Source organism: Nothobranchius furzeri, chromosome 3, assembly GCF_043380555.1.
Source record: "Nothobranchius furzeri strain GRZ-AD chromosome 3, NfurGRZ-RIMD1, whole genome shotgun sequence".
NCBI lineage: Eukaryota > Metazoa > Chordata > Actinopteri > Cyprinodontiformes > Nothobranchiidae > Nothobranchius > Nothobranchius furzeri.
Genome location: NC_091743.1, coordinates 84,194,201 through 84,210,833, shown reverse-complemented (window position 1 = coordinate 84,210,833; position 16,633 = coordinate 84,194,201). Strand labels below are relative to the sequence as shown.

General features: G+C 45.4%; 1 protein-coding gene across 3 annotated transcripts in view; it reads right to left on the bottom strand.

Moving 5' to 3' along the window:
• The window catches only part of si:ch211-246m6.5 (von Willebrand factor D and EGF domain-containing protein), a 52,007-nt gene that overhangs the window by 11,845 nt on the left and 23,529 nt on the right, over positions 1–16,633 (bottom strand). For all 3 annotated transcript variants that reach the window (XM_015958041.3, XM_054734510.2, XM_054734504.2), the window contains exons 20-26: positions 15,580–15,996; positions 15,225–15,395; positions 12,415–12,770; positions 11,866–12,340; positions 10,589–10,684; positions 10,418–10,513; positions 10,086–10,181 (exon numbers count right to left, since the gene is read on the bottom strand). In XM_015958041.3, coding sequence (XP_015813527.3) covers positions 10,086–10,181; positions 10,418–10,513; positions 10,589–10,684; positions 11,866–12,340; positions 12,415–12,770; positions 15,225–15,395; positions 15,580–15,996 — 1,707 coding nt within the window. The remainder of the gene's footprint in view (positions 1–10,085; positions 10,182–10,417; positions 10,514–10,588; positions 10,685–11,865; positions 12,341–12,414; positions 12,771–15,224; positions 15,396–15,579; positions 15,997–16,633) is intronic.

Sequence of the window (16,633 nt, the reverse complement as noted above, 5' to 3'; positions counted from 1 at the left end):
AGCATCATCAACATGAATTTTAAAGTTACGAGTTATGAGAAGATCTGCAAAGTCTGTTGTGATAACAGATAAAGGCCTAGTCCACACGTAGCCGGGGTTTTTTGAAAACGAATATCCGCCCCTCCAAAAACTTGCATCCACACCACCGCGTTTTAAAAAAACTCTGTCCACACGTACCCGGATAAATACGTTAAGGACATGCCAGACCTGTAGGCGGCAGTACTTCCCCCGTTCTTAACCTCGTCCTTCATCTGTGGTCTTCCGCAAGGAGCAGTAATTCCGCTTGCAAAAACAAACAAGCAGAAAGCGCTTGGACAATTGATGGATCGGGTAGTGACAGAGCGCAGCTCTGAAGGCTTTCATGATGCCGGCTAGTGTAAACACAGGTCGCACACGTGATGTCAGCATTTTTTTTGTCGCGGAAAGTGACGTTGCGGACCTTAAAACTCCGGTTTTGTTCGTCCACACGCAGACACCCAAAACGGAGAAAACGCAGATCTTCACTTTGGCCGGAGTTTTTAAAAAGATCCATTTTCGTGTGAAAAAACTCAGTTTTCGTGTGGATGACAGGCCAAAACGTAGAAAAATATCTACGTTTTAGCAGATCCCCGGCTACGTGTGGACAGGGCCAAAAGCTCAGTGAAGTTTTCTAGGAAAAAAGTGCATGACAAAAAGAAAAAAATATTTCAAAACACAAAAACCATTTTCAGTTTTAGCTGATCATTCTGAAAATTGGCCAATTATGATCACAAGCCAATTTTTTGTGCATTTCTGAAATGTTGTGCTTTAAAACCTGAACACTCTAAAACACATATTTATTGGTTACTATAAATTGGGTGCCTGCTAGACTTTTACTGGGACAACTAAATAAACAGATTTAATATTTTCTTTATATTGTATCAATTTTGAATCCTTTGAGACATAATGGATCAAATATAAAATAAAAGCTTTGATTAATTGGTAACACTTTTCAGTAAGGGTCACTTAATTAACATTACTTGGTGCATTGTTAAGCATTAATTTACTATTAAACTATTAAATAAAGTATTAACAATTGCTTAATAGTAATAATGTTAATAAGTAATGCATTACTAAGCAGATATAGGGATATTTAAGCAGCTGAGAGACACCTTCACTTCGCTAGATTAACTCGACTTTAGTATCACTTATCAGCCAATTCTGAGAAAGTAGCTTTTGAGTATTTTAGCCTTTTTGAGTATTTGGTACGAGTTGTAGATTTTGTATGTCTGACCTCCTGTTAACCCTCTCTGCAGACGTCACTCCACTTCCACCTCTGACAGACAACAACCTGGAATTCTTCATCACCCTACTTGTCTCTCAGTACGTCACTGGTCACCCCACTCCCAACAGCCCACCTAAACCCGCCCGCACCTGCACAAGCCTCCATGCTCAGCTCCCTCCACCTCAAGCGTTCGGGAACCCTGTCGCAAGTAAGCACCTTGTCCTCAGACCGGACCATCTCCTCTCTAGAGTCATCCACACTTCAAGACCGTAAGTCCTCTCAAACCAAAAATCAACTCCGTTCTCTTGTACCGGACCTAAACACCCTCTGTCTCCAGATCTCCTCACCGGAAACCCGTCCGAAGACCTCAGCTTGATTTTTACGCTGCTCCTTTAGTTCTCCTTTTAATAAATTATTGTTTTGAACTCTCACCCTGGTTCGTGGACTGATTCTGCATGTCGTGGGTAATGGACCATTCCCATCTGTACCGGGTCGGCCCGGGCCGGGTAGCGTAGGTTGTTTACATATCTGGGTGGCCTGGTATTTTTCCGGGCCAACCAAGGCTCATTCTCAGCCCTCTTCTCGAGGGAGTCTGCTTCAGGCCGACCAGGGCCAACACACCCACTGCTGACAGCAAATCCACACCTTCCATTAGAGCAAGCCTCTGATTGGTGGGTAGAATCAGCCCACATGAGCTTAAGACAAGGACGTGTGGAATCAACCGGGCCAGGCTGGGGCCGACTGGGGCTACCCGGCCCGGGCCGACCCGGTACAGATGGGAATGGCCCATTAGACTATTGCCACACAACATGACAGAATCATCCAGCCATTCTCCTAAACTCAGTACTGAATCAGTTCCGCCCGTTATCGCCGCAGCCTTATCTCAACACGGTTCTACCCTCCAGTCCCTCACAGAGCAACTTTCAAACACAAATCAAACCCTGTTTCAGTTGGGCAATTTGGTGAAACAATTAAATGATAGACTCACCGTGCCGGAACCCTCTGCTCTTCTAACCCCGAGTCCGCCCGGACCTAGTTCCGCTGCACCTTCCGGTCCACCAGACTTCCGGGTCGCTATGTCACCTCCTCCTGACATGTTCGATGGCGATCGAAATGTTTGTAGAGGCTTTCTCCTCCAGTGCAATTTGGCCTTCCAATGATCTCCAGAGACTTTTGCAACTGACGCAGCCAAGATTTCACATATGGGCCATTCCCATCTGTACCGGGTCGGCCCGGGCCGGGTAGCCCCAGTCGGCCCCAGCCTGGCCCGGTTGATTCCACACATCCTTGTCTTAAGCCCATGTGGGCTGATTCTACCCACCAATCAGAGGCTTGCTCTAATGGAAGGTGTGAATTTGCTGTCAGCAGTGGGTGTGTCGGCCCTGGTCGGCCTGAAGCAGACTCCCTCGAGAAGAGGGCTGAGAATGAGCCTTGGTTGGCCCGGAAAAATACCAGGCCACCCAGATATGTAAACAACCTACACTACCCGGCCCGGGCCGACCCGGTACAGATGGGAATGGCCCAATATAGTGGGACTTGCGCGCGGCTAAGCACTCAGGTGGGCGGAGGCCAAGAGCTGCTCCCCGAGGTTCCTCACGGGCCCATTGACTGATTTCCTGTCCGAGTTCAACCAAACTTTTGATAAATCCGAGTCCGGCTCTGAACTAGCAAAACAGATCTGGAGTCTACACAAAGGCAGTCGGTGGCTGATTTCGCCATAGAATTTCGAATGTTGGCATCCGCTTCAACCCTCAACAATGCCTCACTTAAAGGAGCCTTCTCACAAGCTCTCAATGAACGACTCCAGGATCAGCTGGCTTTTCGCCAAAAACCCTCGGACCTAAAGGATTTAATCACACTTTGTAACCGGATCAAGAGGAGACTCCATGATCGTCATAAAGGTAATTACCCTTTTGTTTCATTTCAAAATCACACCCAGTCCAAGGTTTTTCAGTCAGCTCCATCTTCACCTCCAAGCGAACCCATGCAGGTGGGTCGGGCAAATTAAGCCAAGAGGAGCAGAGCAAAGGAATGAGATCAGGCCTCTGTTTGTATTGCGGCCTAGCTGGCCATTTTGTGTCCGACTGCCCCAAGCAGTTAAACTCCAAGACCCATCAGTAGCTCCGAGAATACTGGTGAGTGGTTCTTCAGCAATCATGACTTCTCAGTGTGCCTTAGACTGTACTGTTTCCTTTAACCAACTTACCATATCCACCCAGGCTTTGAGAGATTCAGGACGCAAACAGAACCTGCTAGACCAACAGCTAGCGGAACAGCTCGAGATCACCACCATCCCACTAACGACCCCTAGAATGGTTTCTTCTTTGGATGGCAGTTCATTGACCTCAATCACACACAAAACCGTTCCTGTTCCACTTCTGATCTCTCTTAATCATCACGAAGCACTTTCATTTATTGTGTTCCCATGTCCCCAGTCTCCAATCGTCCTGGGACATCCTTGGTTAAAGACCCACAATCCTCACATCAACTGGGTGTCTAACAAAGTAGAGATGTGGAGCAACCAATGTCACTTTACCCGTCTGGGTCCAGCCTGACTCGGTTCCGAGATTCGACCCCCCGGAGATCCCACCTCTTGACCTCACTGGAGTTTCCGAGGAATACCTAGACCTTCAGCAGGTATTTTCAAAAGACAAAGCATCCTCCTTACCTCCACATAGACCATATGATTCTGCTATTGACTTGCTTCCTGGAGCCCCTCTTCCTTCTAGCCGTCTCTACAGCATCTCCAAACCCGAACGAGAGTGCATGGAGAAATACAGTACATCTCGGAGTCCCTATCATCGGGAATAATCCGACCATCTACATCTCCCCTGAGGTCCGGGTTTTTCTTCATTTCTAAGAAGGATGGATCCCTCAGGCCATGCATCGACTACCGAGGCCTCAACCAAATAACAGTAAAGAACAAATACCCATTACCGTTGCAATCATCAACGTTCAAACCCATACACGATGCCACCATCTTCACTAAGCTTGACCTTTGGAATGCGTACCATCTTGTACGTATAAAGGAGGGAGACGAATGGAAGCCGGCATTCAAAACACCAGTAGGACATTTCGAGTATTTGGTAATGCCGTTTGGCCTCACAAATGCCCCAGTGGTTTTCCAGTCCTTGGTCAATGCCATTTTGGGTGATTTTATGAATGAGTTTGTCACAGTCTAACTTGATGATATTCTGATTTTTTCAAGGACCCCTGAGGAGCATTCTGGACGTGTTCGCGCCATTCGCCATTCTACCCCCCGGGGGTCGCAATACGCCCCTGCTGGGTCGCGAAACAAGGCTCTTTACGGCAGTTCAATTTGCGACCGACGGGTTACTTTGCAGCGCCGCGGTAAACACGTTTCTTCTGAACAACTGAAATATTCCAAAAAGTTTTACGGTAATATTGTTTATATGCAATATGAAGCGCTGGTTAACACAGATTAGAGACAACAAACAGAAGCCAACTGATCATGCAGCAGCAGACTCAGAGAACAGCGGGGGTCCGCCTTCCACATCTGAGGCGGGAGGAGGAGCCCATAAACTGCTGCGCAAGGCGCAGCTGAATCAGCCTTCGCCTAAATTTCGCAGGTATCGAGAGGAATGTATCCAGTATGGATTTACGTGCACTGTTATAAACGAAATACAATACCCCCAATGTGTATTGTGCAATGAGTTGCTTGCAAATGAGAGCTTTAAGCCTGCAAAAATGCTCCGACATTTGAAAACTAAGCACTCCTCATTTGCAGCTAAACTAGCAGACTTCTTCCGTCGAAAAGAGAGAGCATTTCAAAGCCAAAAGAAAGTTATGACCAACCAGAAAACAATCTCTGCAAAAGCTCAAAAGGCATCATATGAGGTGGCATATTTAATTGCACAGGCAAAAAAACCGCACACAATCGGAGAGATCCTAATAAAACCCGCTGCCATCGCAATGAGCCAAATAATGCATGGGGATAAACAAGCCCAGGAGCTGAAAGCGGTCCCGCTGTCTGATGGGACAATATCCCGGCGCATCACAGAGATGGCGCAGGACATCAAGTCTCAGTTGATTGACAGAGTCAAGAGAGGAAAATACGCTTTGCAGTTAGATGAATCCATAGATGTCGCAAACTCTGCACAGCTGCTCGTTTTTGTCAGATACAGTTTTGATGGAAAACTTCACGAGGACATGCTTTTTTGCACCACACTGTCAGCAAAGTGCACAGGTGAGGACATTTTCACAGAAATTGATCAAAAACTGAAAGAGGAGGGGCTGTCTTGGGATGAATGCATCAGTGTGTGCACAGATGGTGCTGCAGCAATGCTGGGGAAAAATAAAGGACTTAAAGCAAGAGTTGTACAAGTGGCCCCACACATAAACTTTACGCACTGCATTATCCACAGAGAAGTTCTGGTGAGTAAATCGCTAGACCCAGAGCTTAAAACGGTGCTTGAGAGTGCAACAAAAATTGTCAACCACATAAAATCCCGTCCTCTGAACACAAGACTGTTTGCTGCTCTCTGCAACGAAATGGGATCAGAGCATCAAAGTCTGCTTTTCCACACAGAAGTCAGGTGGCTGTCACGGGGAAACGTTCTCAGGCGCTTGTTTGAGCTGCGGGATGAGGTGCGCCTATTTTTGTTGGAGCACGGATCTCACCTTGCTGCCCATCTGACTGATCCTGACTGGTTAACAAGGCTAGCATACTTGGCTTGCATATTTGACAAGCTGAATGGGTTAAACACATCACTACAAGTTTAAAATGCAAACATCATGTCACTGAATGACAAAATTAATGCATTCAAAAGGAAACTGGATCGGTGGTCTGCACGAGTAAAAACGGGCTGTTTTGACATGTTTCCTGAACTGGAGGAGTTCATGGAGGAAAATGATTTGTGTGTTAACACCGTTAAGGGGTATATCACCATGCACCTTCAAACCCTCTTGGATCACTTTATCAAGTTTTTTCCTGAGGAAACAGCTCCAGAAAAATATGACTGGATAAGATCTCCATTCACCGTAACAAACACACATCATTTGTCATCTGACATTGAGGACGCACTGGTTGAACTGTCAAGTGACCGCACCTTAAAGAGTGCTTTTAACTCAAAGATGCTTGCTGAGTTCTGGATTTCAGTTGAGAGAGAATATCCACAGCTTTCTAAGGCTGCGATTGACATTCTGATGCCGTTTGGCTCCACATACCTGTGCGAAAAGACTTTCTCAACCCTCACATATATTAAAAATAAATACAGATCACGTCTTAACGTGCAGGATGATCTTCGAGTGGCCATCTCTAAAATTAAACCCAGAATGGACTTACTCGGCTCCAAGCATATTGCCCACCCATCTCATACATTCTGAAAATGTGAATAAGCACGGAAACAAAGTTCCTCTGTATTACATTGTTTGTGACTTTGCATGAGTTTTTTTTTTTTTTTTGCTACATTGAAATGAAAGCACTTTTCCGTTACCATTTTTTTAAGATTTCATCAAGAATTGCATTTGTTACAAACATTTGTAACCCATTTAGGAGTGTTGTTTTAATATGTTCTGGAAATGTTTACTCAAGGGAGGCAGAGATGCAGGTCCATTTGTTGCCATGGCAATGCTGTGTATGTGTGAGCGTGTGCAGGGAGGGGGACGGGAGAGAGTAAAATTAGGGAGAAAGTGTGGAGATTGTTGTGGCACTGAGTTGCTGTCACTTTAGAAGCTGAAAATTAACCAAAATGCTAACTGACTGCCTTGTTCTTATCAAAACTGCCAAGGATTGTTACATGTTAAAGTTTGCACACAACAGCAAGAATGTTTTCAGAGTCGCCTTTTACAGTTTTCAAATGTAAATTCGTGCCATATTTACCTGTTGAAGGTTCTAAACCTGTCTATTTGAGTACACTTATTAAAGATTAAGTTCCACGTGTGTGTTTAATTATTTCACTCATCTCCAGGGGGTCGCGAGACTTTGAAACTGTTAATTTATGGGTCACGGACTGAAAAGTTTTGGGAACCCCTGCTCTACGTCAAGGCAGAGAAATGTGATTTCCATGTACCATCTGTTAAGTTTTTGGGCTTCGTTCTCGAGAGCGGGAGACTGGAACCTGACCCTGAAAAGGTCCTAGCAGACACGTAAGCAGCTGCAAAGATTTCTTGGATTTGCAAATTTTTATAGACGTTTTATCAAAGGCTACAGCCAGACAGCCACACCCTTAACTCAGTTAACCTCCATCAAGAAACTTTTTGCTTGGAACTCTGAAGCTGCCAGGCCTTTCTCCTCTCTCAAGGAGAAATTCACTCATGCAACCTTTCTTACCCGACCTGATCTGTCACAACAATTTACACTCGAGGTTGATGCATCCGATATGGGAGTGGGTGCCGTTTTGTCTCAAGTCTCTCCCACAGACCACCGTCTCCGTCCCTGTGCCTTTTTCTCTTGACGCCTTTCTCCAGCCGAGAGAAACTATGACGTTGGAGATTGAGAACTTCTGGCCATAAAACTCGTCCTAGAAGAGTGGAGACACTGGTTGGAGGGAGCTGAGCACCCCATTTCTTCTTCCGGCACTCACAGGGAGCAGTCGCTTCTGCCTTTCCTCACTTATCTGTATTTTCCCAAGGCTCTTTTTGTCCCGTCTGCCTACAGAGCTTTTCTCTGCATTTCCTCTGCAATCACTATTTTTTTCAGCATGGATTTAATTAATTGGTCATTCAATGCGATTGATAAGATTTTTTTCTACGATGAGAACGGAGGAGGGGGCTCGCGCTTGCCCTCAAGGGACACATGCAGTGGGATATATGTTCGATTCCTGGAACAAGTGGAATATCATCTGTCTCTCTCAGCTGTCCATTGAGGACGTCGAAGATATGTGGATATTTGGCCTGATGATCGTCGGATTTCTTCTGATTGGAGTGGGAGGATATCTGGCTTTCCGTAAAACTGGGATGACGGGAGCGATTGGAGGGCGACCCGCAACCATGGACGGCACCGTCCGTGTGGATACCTCACAGACTGGGACGTTGCTCGAGGTGAATCGCAAGCTGGACAATGTCTTAGCTGTGTTACCGGTGTTAGCGCGCAGGATTGATAACATCTCAGAAAGGGTCACCGGACGTGTGGAGATGTTTAATCACCTAATTGGCTTCACTGGAGGACTTGAATGATCAATACAGACTTTAAGGCAGAGAGGAAAAATTATCTCTGCCTGACCCAAACGAAGTTCTGTTATTGAATCTGATGCCATAAGCAGCCTTGGAGTTGCGTGCAAAAAACCCCACGATGGAAGGAATGCAGACAAATGCTGTGAAACTCTATCCCCCCCCACCCCCCGCCTTCAGATTGTGGTCTCTACCGAGGTCATTAAGCTGAAGGACTCACTGCTCTCTGTGCTTCCCCATGACCTCCCTCCCACCTGCGGAGCCAGCTGGTTGAGCGCCACAGGCAGCCCCCGCTGAGGAAACCAGGATCCCAGCCCCCCCCCCCCCCCCCCCCCTACCTACCGGGTCTCATGTTGTGAACTGTGACGTTTGTGCTTACATGTCGGGTGTTTTTTGCATTAGAGTGCTACACCCTGCTGGTGTAACCCTGTTAATGCCTTTTTTCTCCCTCCCCTGAACTTTCCTCATGTATTCCCTCATTCATCTACAAAGGAGCGCTGTCATGGCTGCTCCCGTGGTCTGCCTGTACCTGTCCTGTCTATATGTGTGTGTGTAACCTTGGTCAGGTTGTACTATGGAGTCAAGTTCCTATGCTCTGATCTGATCTGAGCACTGGCAATAAAATTCATTCTGATTCTGATTCTGATTCTGATCATCATATGGGCGGATCAAAAAAACCTCGCCTACCTAAAGGAGGCTAAAAGATTGAATCCACGACAGTCTATGTGGTCTCTGTTTTTCTCTTGGTTCCATTTTGTTATCTCTTACGGACCAGGCACAAAGAACACCAAACCTGACGCCCTCTCTCGACAGTTCTCCGTTGACTCTGATCCGGACCCAGCCACCGTCCTTCCACCAGACTGTGTCCTTGGAGCCATCACCTGGGAGGTCTGAGACCAAGTACTCAAGGCCCTTAAAGCTACACCCAGCCCAGACAAGGTACCCCCGAACACACTGTTTGTTCCCCCCTCAGTCAGGAGTAAGGTCATTCACTGGGCCCACACTGTAAGATTCTAAGTTCACCGCAGAGTCAGCCGTACAGTGGCACTCATCAGACAATCATTCTGGTGGTCCACCATGTTCAAAGATGTTAAGGAATACATTTCCGCCTGTCAGACCTGTGCCCGTAACAATTATAGGAACCAACCACCTTTTGGCCTACTCAACCCGTTACCTGTTCCATCTAAATCATGGTCCCATATCGCAATGGACTTTGTTACCAGTCTTCCCCCCTCACAAGAATTCTCTGTAATCATGACCGTAGTTGGCAGGTTCTCCAAGGCCTGCCATCTCATACCATTGAAGGTCCTTCCCTCCGCCGCAGAGTCCCTGCAGAGTCCCTGTGGAGATTCTCTCTGACCGTGGCCCCCAGTTCATCTCTCGAGTCTGGAAAGACTTTGCTTCCTGTCTCAGGGCCAAGGTCGCACTTACCTTAGGGTTTCATCCTCAATCAAATGGGCAATATGAGAGGATGAACCAGGAGCTGGAGGCAATGCTCCGCTGTCTGCGTTCCTCCAACCCTTCCAACTGGAGTTCGCAGTTAATTCAGTTTTAATACACATCGAGATGTTAAAGTACATTTCCAACCTCCCTAAAGTTAATAGTGGTTAAAAGTTTTACCCCAGAATGGCCTCTTTAATCCAGCCTTCAGTGCCTACATCATCACCAGAAAAGACTCCAATGATAAAGTTGAGGACGACTTTTGACTCACTTGTTTCACATCTTGGACCAACAAACCCATAAGGACAGGAACAGGTCTGCAACCCCACACAGCTGCCTCCATTTTCACACGCTAACCTGCACAAAGCTGCACGAAAAAAGATCTAAATTATTTTTATAATAAAATATACTATAAAAATGCATACAAATATGAGGAATACTGATAGATTTCATAGTTTATAACATAAAAATAATGTTATAAACTATAAAATCTATCAGTACCCAGACTGAGCTCCCCAGGTTAGCGTGCTGCATAATTATTCCAATTCCCAACAAATACATAAAGCATTTGAGCCCATTTTTATCAGATCACTAAATCTTTACCTTGCTGACAAACATCTCCATGGAAACCTCTGGGACATTGACACACATCCGGTGCGACACAAATGCCTCCGTTTGTGCACTTTGGATCACAGATTGCTAATTAAACATATGAAATGTTATATTAAACAAAAGAAAGATAGAAGGGATTTATCTTAGACGTTATTCCTGTACCAGTCTGACAGCTGGATCCCGTGAATCCTGGTTTGCAGCGGCACGTGTTGGGAGCAGCACACTCCATGTTTCTGCCACAGGAGTTCCTGCAAACAGCTTTAAAACCAACAGGAAACGCCACTGAGGCCATGAAATTTATACAATGTTTCCAAAGTATTGGTCTGTAGCTCTCCCTTTTTGATTTGCATCTAAACATTTTATTTGAAAGTCTCCTGGTAGCAGATGGCTAATGGACTGTTTCAGATGTATGACATTCTTTCAGTTCTTAAACTCAGACCTCTTTCACACGGAAACAGTTTTCCCAAAACCTTGTATCTGTCATTTCTACAAATATCAGTGACTTAGGTGAAGATCAGATCACATTTCGTTCAGAAACCCACATATTTCCAAAGGTTTCACATACTTTTTCTTGCAACTGTACAACAGTGAAGGGACAAACAACCAATTATTGCTTCATTAAGTGGATATTTCAATCATTTTAAGCATCATTTAGTTATTTATTACCCTACATGCTGATGACATCAACCAAAGTGTCTATAGTGTCCAGAGTTTATAGAAACAAGAAGTAGTCCTCTGACCGGAGCAGTATTCATGGCTATAGTCAGATGGCTAACTAATTAGTGTTGAAGGTCAGGAATGTTTTTACTCTAGGAATCTGTTTCAGACAAACCGTGGCAATACCAAAAGATGCTGTTTTGCAGGATGGCCTAGCCACGTTCCATTGTAGCCACAGCAGGTCTACCACTGGCTCAAACCATTTTGTGTCTTGCCAGTCACAGTGTTTTATGTTTGTTGGGCGGGGTTAGCACCAGAGCTGCAACAGAGAAAACCCTCAAAGATAGACTCAGCTCAGGAACTACACTTGTTCAAAACTTTGCATTATTTAGGTTTGGACTTTTATTTGAGACACAAGCAACTAGAGGTACTTGAGTCCTTTATTTCTCCTTTGATGGTGTATGGCGAACCTGGCCCTGTTGACTGATTTCTGTAGCAATGATAACGTCATGTTGTCTGTTACTCTGATTGGTCCCAGCACTGTTCAATAGCATGTGGAGACTGTTTGAAAGACAACCGTGGATTCTGCTCCACCACAGAGCTCTGTCTATGGGTCTGGCCAGACTACAATATTTACATGTATTGGATAACTTTCCTGGCTAGATTTTAGCTCTATTTCCTGCAGAATGGTTCCAGCAAACTACCCTGGTTCCTACATTAGAGAACCCCAATGGAACACTATTTTGTCTGAGGAAGTGACCACGCTGGTGGATCAGCCTTACCCCGACAGGTTCGTCCATCTCCGGTGTATCCTACAGGACACCTCCCACAGTGGAATGCCCCATCTGGAGCTGGCCCACACAAGACGCCAGGAAAACATGGATGATCGGAGCAAGTTGTCACATGTATGTTGGTGGTTGTGCCACTGCTGACCTTCGAAAAGTTGGAGGTAACCTTGTGTGGCGTGGAATTGTAGTTTGGCTTGCCTGGAGTTGTTATGGTTGGTGCTGGCTTTAATGAAAGCACATCAGAACCCTCTGATTTGGATTCAACATTATCTCCATCAGCGGAGAACTCTAATTCAGGCAGAGTGTAGGATAGAGCGGTGAGGGCGGCGGTGAGAGGTCTTGGAGGGGTCCATGGTTTAATGTGGGTGGGTGTTAAATGGCTGATCTGTGGTTGGACTCTTTGCTCAGGTCTTATACTGTTAGCCTGAGAAGGTGGAAGCACCTGAAGGGTTGTAGCTCCTTCAGTCTTCTAAAAAGCATAAAAAATAGGAAAGTTTAATATACCACATCATGACTGCTTGTCTGTACAGAAAGAATAGTCACCTGAAAAACCGGCTGTTTTACAGTCGTGATTCTTGATCTGGAGTACGTCCTGGCATCTGATCTGGAACTGGTATTTTCCTGCGTGGTGTAGGAATTTGATGAGACATCACTGAGTGTTGTTTTGACAACCCTGGCAGCAGAGGTGACTGCCTCCCTCCTCCCCGTCCTGCCTCCTCTCTCTGCTACGAGATCCTGACGAGGTGGACTGTCCGGCCTCGTAACTGACGAGGACTGGCGATTGATGCTGTACCTGGACGGAAGGCTGGGCAGGTGAAGGTGGGGGGCTTTGCTCTTAACTTCTTGTTGGTATCGGATGGGTTTGCCAAACGTCTGCTGCTGAGGGAGGAGATTTGATGCTGGGGAAAAAACAGGATGTAATGTCTGTGCCTTTGCTTTTTATTTTTTGTGAGCTTATTGTTTCGCTTTGAATTTGGAGATAATTTGAGGTGTGTGTGTGTGTGTGTGTGTGTGTGTGTGGTGGTGGTGGTGGTGGTGGTGGCGGGGGGGGGGGGGGGGGGTATCATGCCATAAACAAAGCCAACTACTCTGCTGTCTTTCATATGTTAGTATAAGAAAGCCAATTATTGGCTACAGCTTAGGCTTTTAGGGCTGCTTAAACAGGTTGGTGGCCTCAAGTTAAGCCTAATTTATACTTCTCCGTCAGCTCCAACAGGGACACGCAGGCACGCACGGAAGGAGATGTTTTGCCCTCATACTTCTCCGTCTCCTGGGGAGTGTTGCAAAACAATTTCCTGCCAGGACAACAGAGGGCGTAGCGCTGTTCTGTGGTATCCTGTCATGTATCCAGTCCAAGATAGTGTGTTTATATTGTGTTTTTGTATATAAGAGACGTTTTAACACGGACAAATTTGTCTCTCATTCTCCTCCACCTCTTCATGGGCTCGCCACCTCTAAACCCACGTTACCTGTCATTTCCATCCACAAATAAAACGCTTGCTGCGTATCTTTTCACTCCTCCAGTCACGGGGGATTAAACGTTCATATTTTTAGAGTTTTTTTCGCGAGGCATTCTTCAAGCTTCTCCGTGTCTGCCGCTAGTTATCCTCGGCTCTCTTTATGTTTTTGAGGGCGCAATGGCAGCGGTGTAGACGACAGCGGTGCCCTGACCAATCACAAGCTTGCATTCTCTGTCTCGACGGATGGATGTTTAGAAAAGAGAGCTCGACTCCGTCCGTCCTTGCGAGGGCTCTCCAGCAGGCCCGCAAGGAGGGATAATGGCGTTGCGTGTCTCCGCACTGACACAGACGGAGAAGTATAATTTAGGCTTTATCCTGCAAAATATCTTGATAAACTTGGGAATTCATTTTTCACGATTGCAATCGGTCCCAAACCATGATGCCCCCACCACCATACTTCATAGTTGAGATGAGGTTTTGATGTTACCATACCATACCATACCATTTTATTTATAAAGCGCATTCAACATGGCATTACAACCAGACAAGGCGCTGTACATTAAAAGATTACAGTTAAATTAACACGTTCAGAATGACATTTAAAGCATAGTTAATAAGAAAAAATGAAAACAAGAAAATACTCGAACTAACAGTCGTAAAACACTAAAAACGCAAAGGAATGTGAAACAACAGATAAAAACATATGAAAGAACCACAGTAATACAGATGTTAATTATTGTGCATTCTATTGTAGAAAGAATGCAGATGTCGAAAGTGGTCCATGATTATGTATTATATGCAAGGTTGAAGTAGTGAGTTTTCATGCGAGATTTAAAAATGCTAATTGTTGGTGCTTGCCTCACTAGTAGTGGTAATGCATTCCACAGCTTGGGAGCACAGACAGAGAAAGCCCTTTCTCCACGGCTTTTCGGCAATGTTGGTGTGCTGTGCCTCTTTTTCTCTACACATAGTGTTGTGCGTTTCTTCCAAACAAACTCAACTTTGATTTCTTCTGTCCACACAATATTTTGCCAGTACTACCGTGGAAACAGCCTAAAAATGTGGACAGCAGCCTGTTTACCTCACAGAATGTGGTTACACTTCTCATTAACCATAGAGTAAAAAATAATTGTAGTAAGAAAAGGTCAAGAATGACCCAGTTTTAGTTATTGTTGAGTTTGCTAAAGTCTGCCATCTTGAATTTGCTTGAGATAGAAGGTTTGATCAGCTGTGAAGAGTCGAACCCCCCCCCACCCCACACACACAGCTGCCTTTTACAAACAAACCCAGGTAGACTTTATTCCCCCAAAGAAACCTCTGAAACATGAACTCTCCCAGAAACCATCCAATATTACTGTGGCTCATTCTTCTGGAGGTTTGAGTCACAACGATCGATGTTGTGTTTAAAGGAGCAGTCCTGCAGCCAAAACAATAAGAGTTACCAGTTCATGTCATATTTGAGGCGTCTGCATAAACACTCCGACCCTGTTGGTCAGATTCCCAACAGGATCCGTAATAACGGGATGAAAGCAGGATTCCTCCCAAATTCCTGCTCCACTCATGAGAAACAACTCTAGGCTGAAACGTTGTGGGCGAGTTACATTTAGGCGTCTCTAACCACTCGTGCTGATTTATCCACAACATTGAATGAAATTCTGTTTGATCAAGAAAAAACAAAGAACATGAGTGGAAACAGAACCTCCAAACCCTCATATCTCAGGCAGGAATCCACACGACATCTTTTTTCTGAGACAATAATTCACCATTAATTAAGAAAATATGTTTTCTATCTGTATTTTAGGCACTTTGAGAGAACATAAAGTCATTTATCACAGTAAAAAAAAAAAACACTTTTTGCATTCAAGACCTAATGGAAGAGAAAACATTTCCTACCTTCCTTGGAGGTTTTGGTGCAGACTCGACCATTCCCATAAAGTCCAGGAGGGCAGCGGCCGCAGACGTAGCCGACGTGTGGAGGTCTGCGGTTGATGCACTGCACCCCTGGGAAGCAGGGCCTGCTGGCACACGTTGCCGACACGTTTAGGGCTGGAGAAGGAGCCCATCCTGGGAAATGTAAACTCCGATCAGACCAAATGTCCATCTCTAAATGTTAAAAAGTTGTCTGGAGATCTGGGACCTACTCTGGGGTCCTGACCCCAACCTTGTGAAACACAGGGAAACTTCACCCCAAGGGATCAGATGGGCTCTGACAATAAAAACGAGATTGAATAGAAACTGTTCATTTCACCTGCAGATGTTCTGCTGGCTCCAGATGTTGTAATGGAACTGAAAGTGACTCCAGCCCTGGTTTTAGATGGGTCCAGTTGGACTTGTTTACTCTCTGAGATGTTTATGGGTGTGTTGAATGAGCTCAGCTTTCCTCTCCCAGCTTTTTCAGACAGAAGAATGTTCTCTGGTGCATCTGCTTTGACCTTTATGTTGGTTTCCGGTGTTTCGGGGAGTTTTGCATTGGAGTAAAATCCTGGGATGGACTCAGCTCTCTGGGTTTTGTTGCCCAACTCGGTCTTCACCTGTGACGAGGTTCCAGTTGAGGTTTTCTGAAAAATGTTAATTTTGGAGGCTTGCAGCAGAACGTCAGACACCTGGAGAGTGGTTGTATGATGGAGAGGCGTTGGAGTGATGGGACCAGGTCTAAAAGTCTCTCCTTAGAGAAAAACAAAGAAATTCACTTTGGATTTCCTTGTAGCATCTTTTCGTTGAAATGTTCTTAAGATGCGTTTAGAGCAGTGAGGAGGTTTCTTAGTGACCGGATCTTCAATGAGAGGCTCAAGTTCGTTTCAAGGTCGTCTTTACTCACATTTAATACATTTGCAGTAGGAATGAATGGTTTGTAAGTTGTAATGCTAACGGTTAGCTTCTACTAGCTGAGACATTCTTTGCTGTTTCCTGGATGCTAAACCAACAACAGCCTTCCCAAAATCAAGATGGGTGAGTCCATGAATGTTAAGTGACAGTGTCCAAGAAGCCTGACACTGATCTGTTCTGCTTCTACCAAACCAAAGCTGTTAGTAAAATCCAAAGTGGATCCCTGTGGGATTCTGGAGGCCAGGTTCAGACCACAAACATGTCAACTAAACAAATACAACACTAATTATCTAACTTCCGATCTCCAGAACGTGCAACACATTCTCACACACGAAGCGGCTAAAACTGACGAAGGGTGACCAAGCGTTTGTTTCCGATGCGTTGGGAGCCCGATTTTACCAAATTGTGACCTTTACCCTGTTGCAATTTAACCTTCCCCTCACCCCCATCCTAATCTTAACCCACTTGCGCATGCA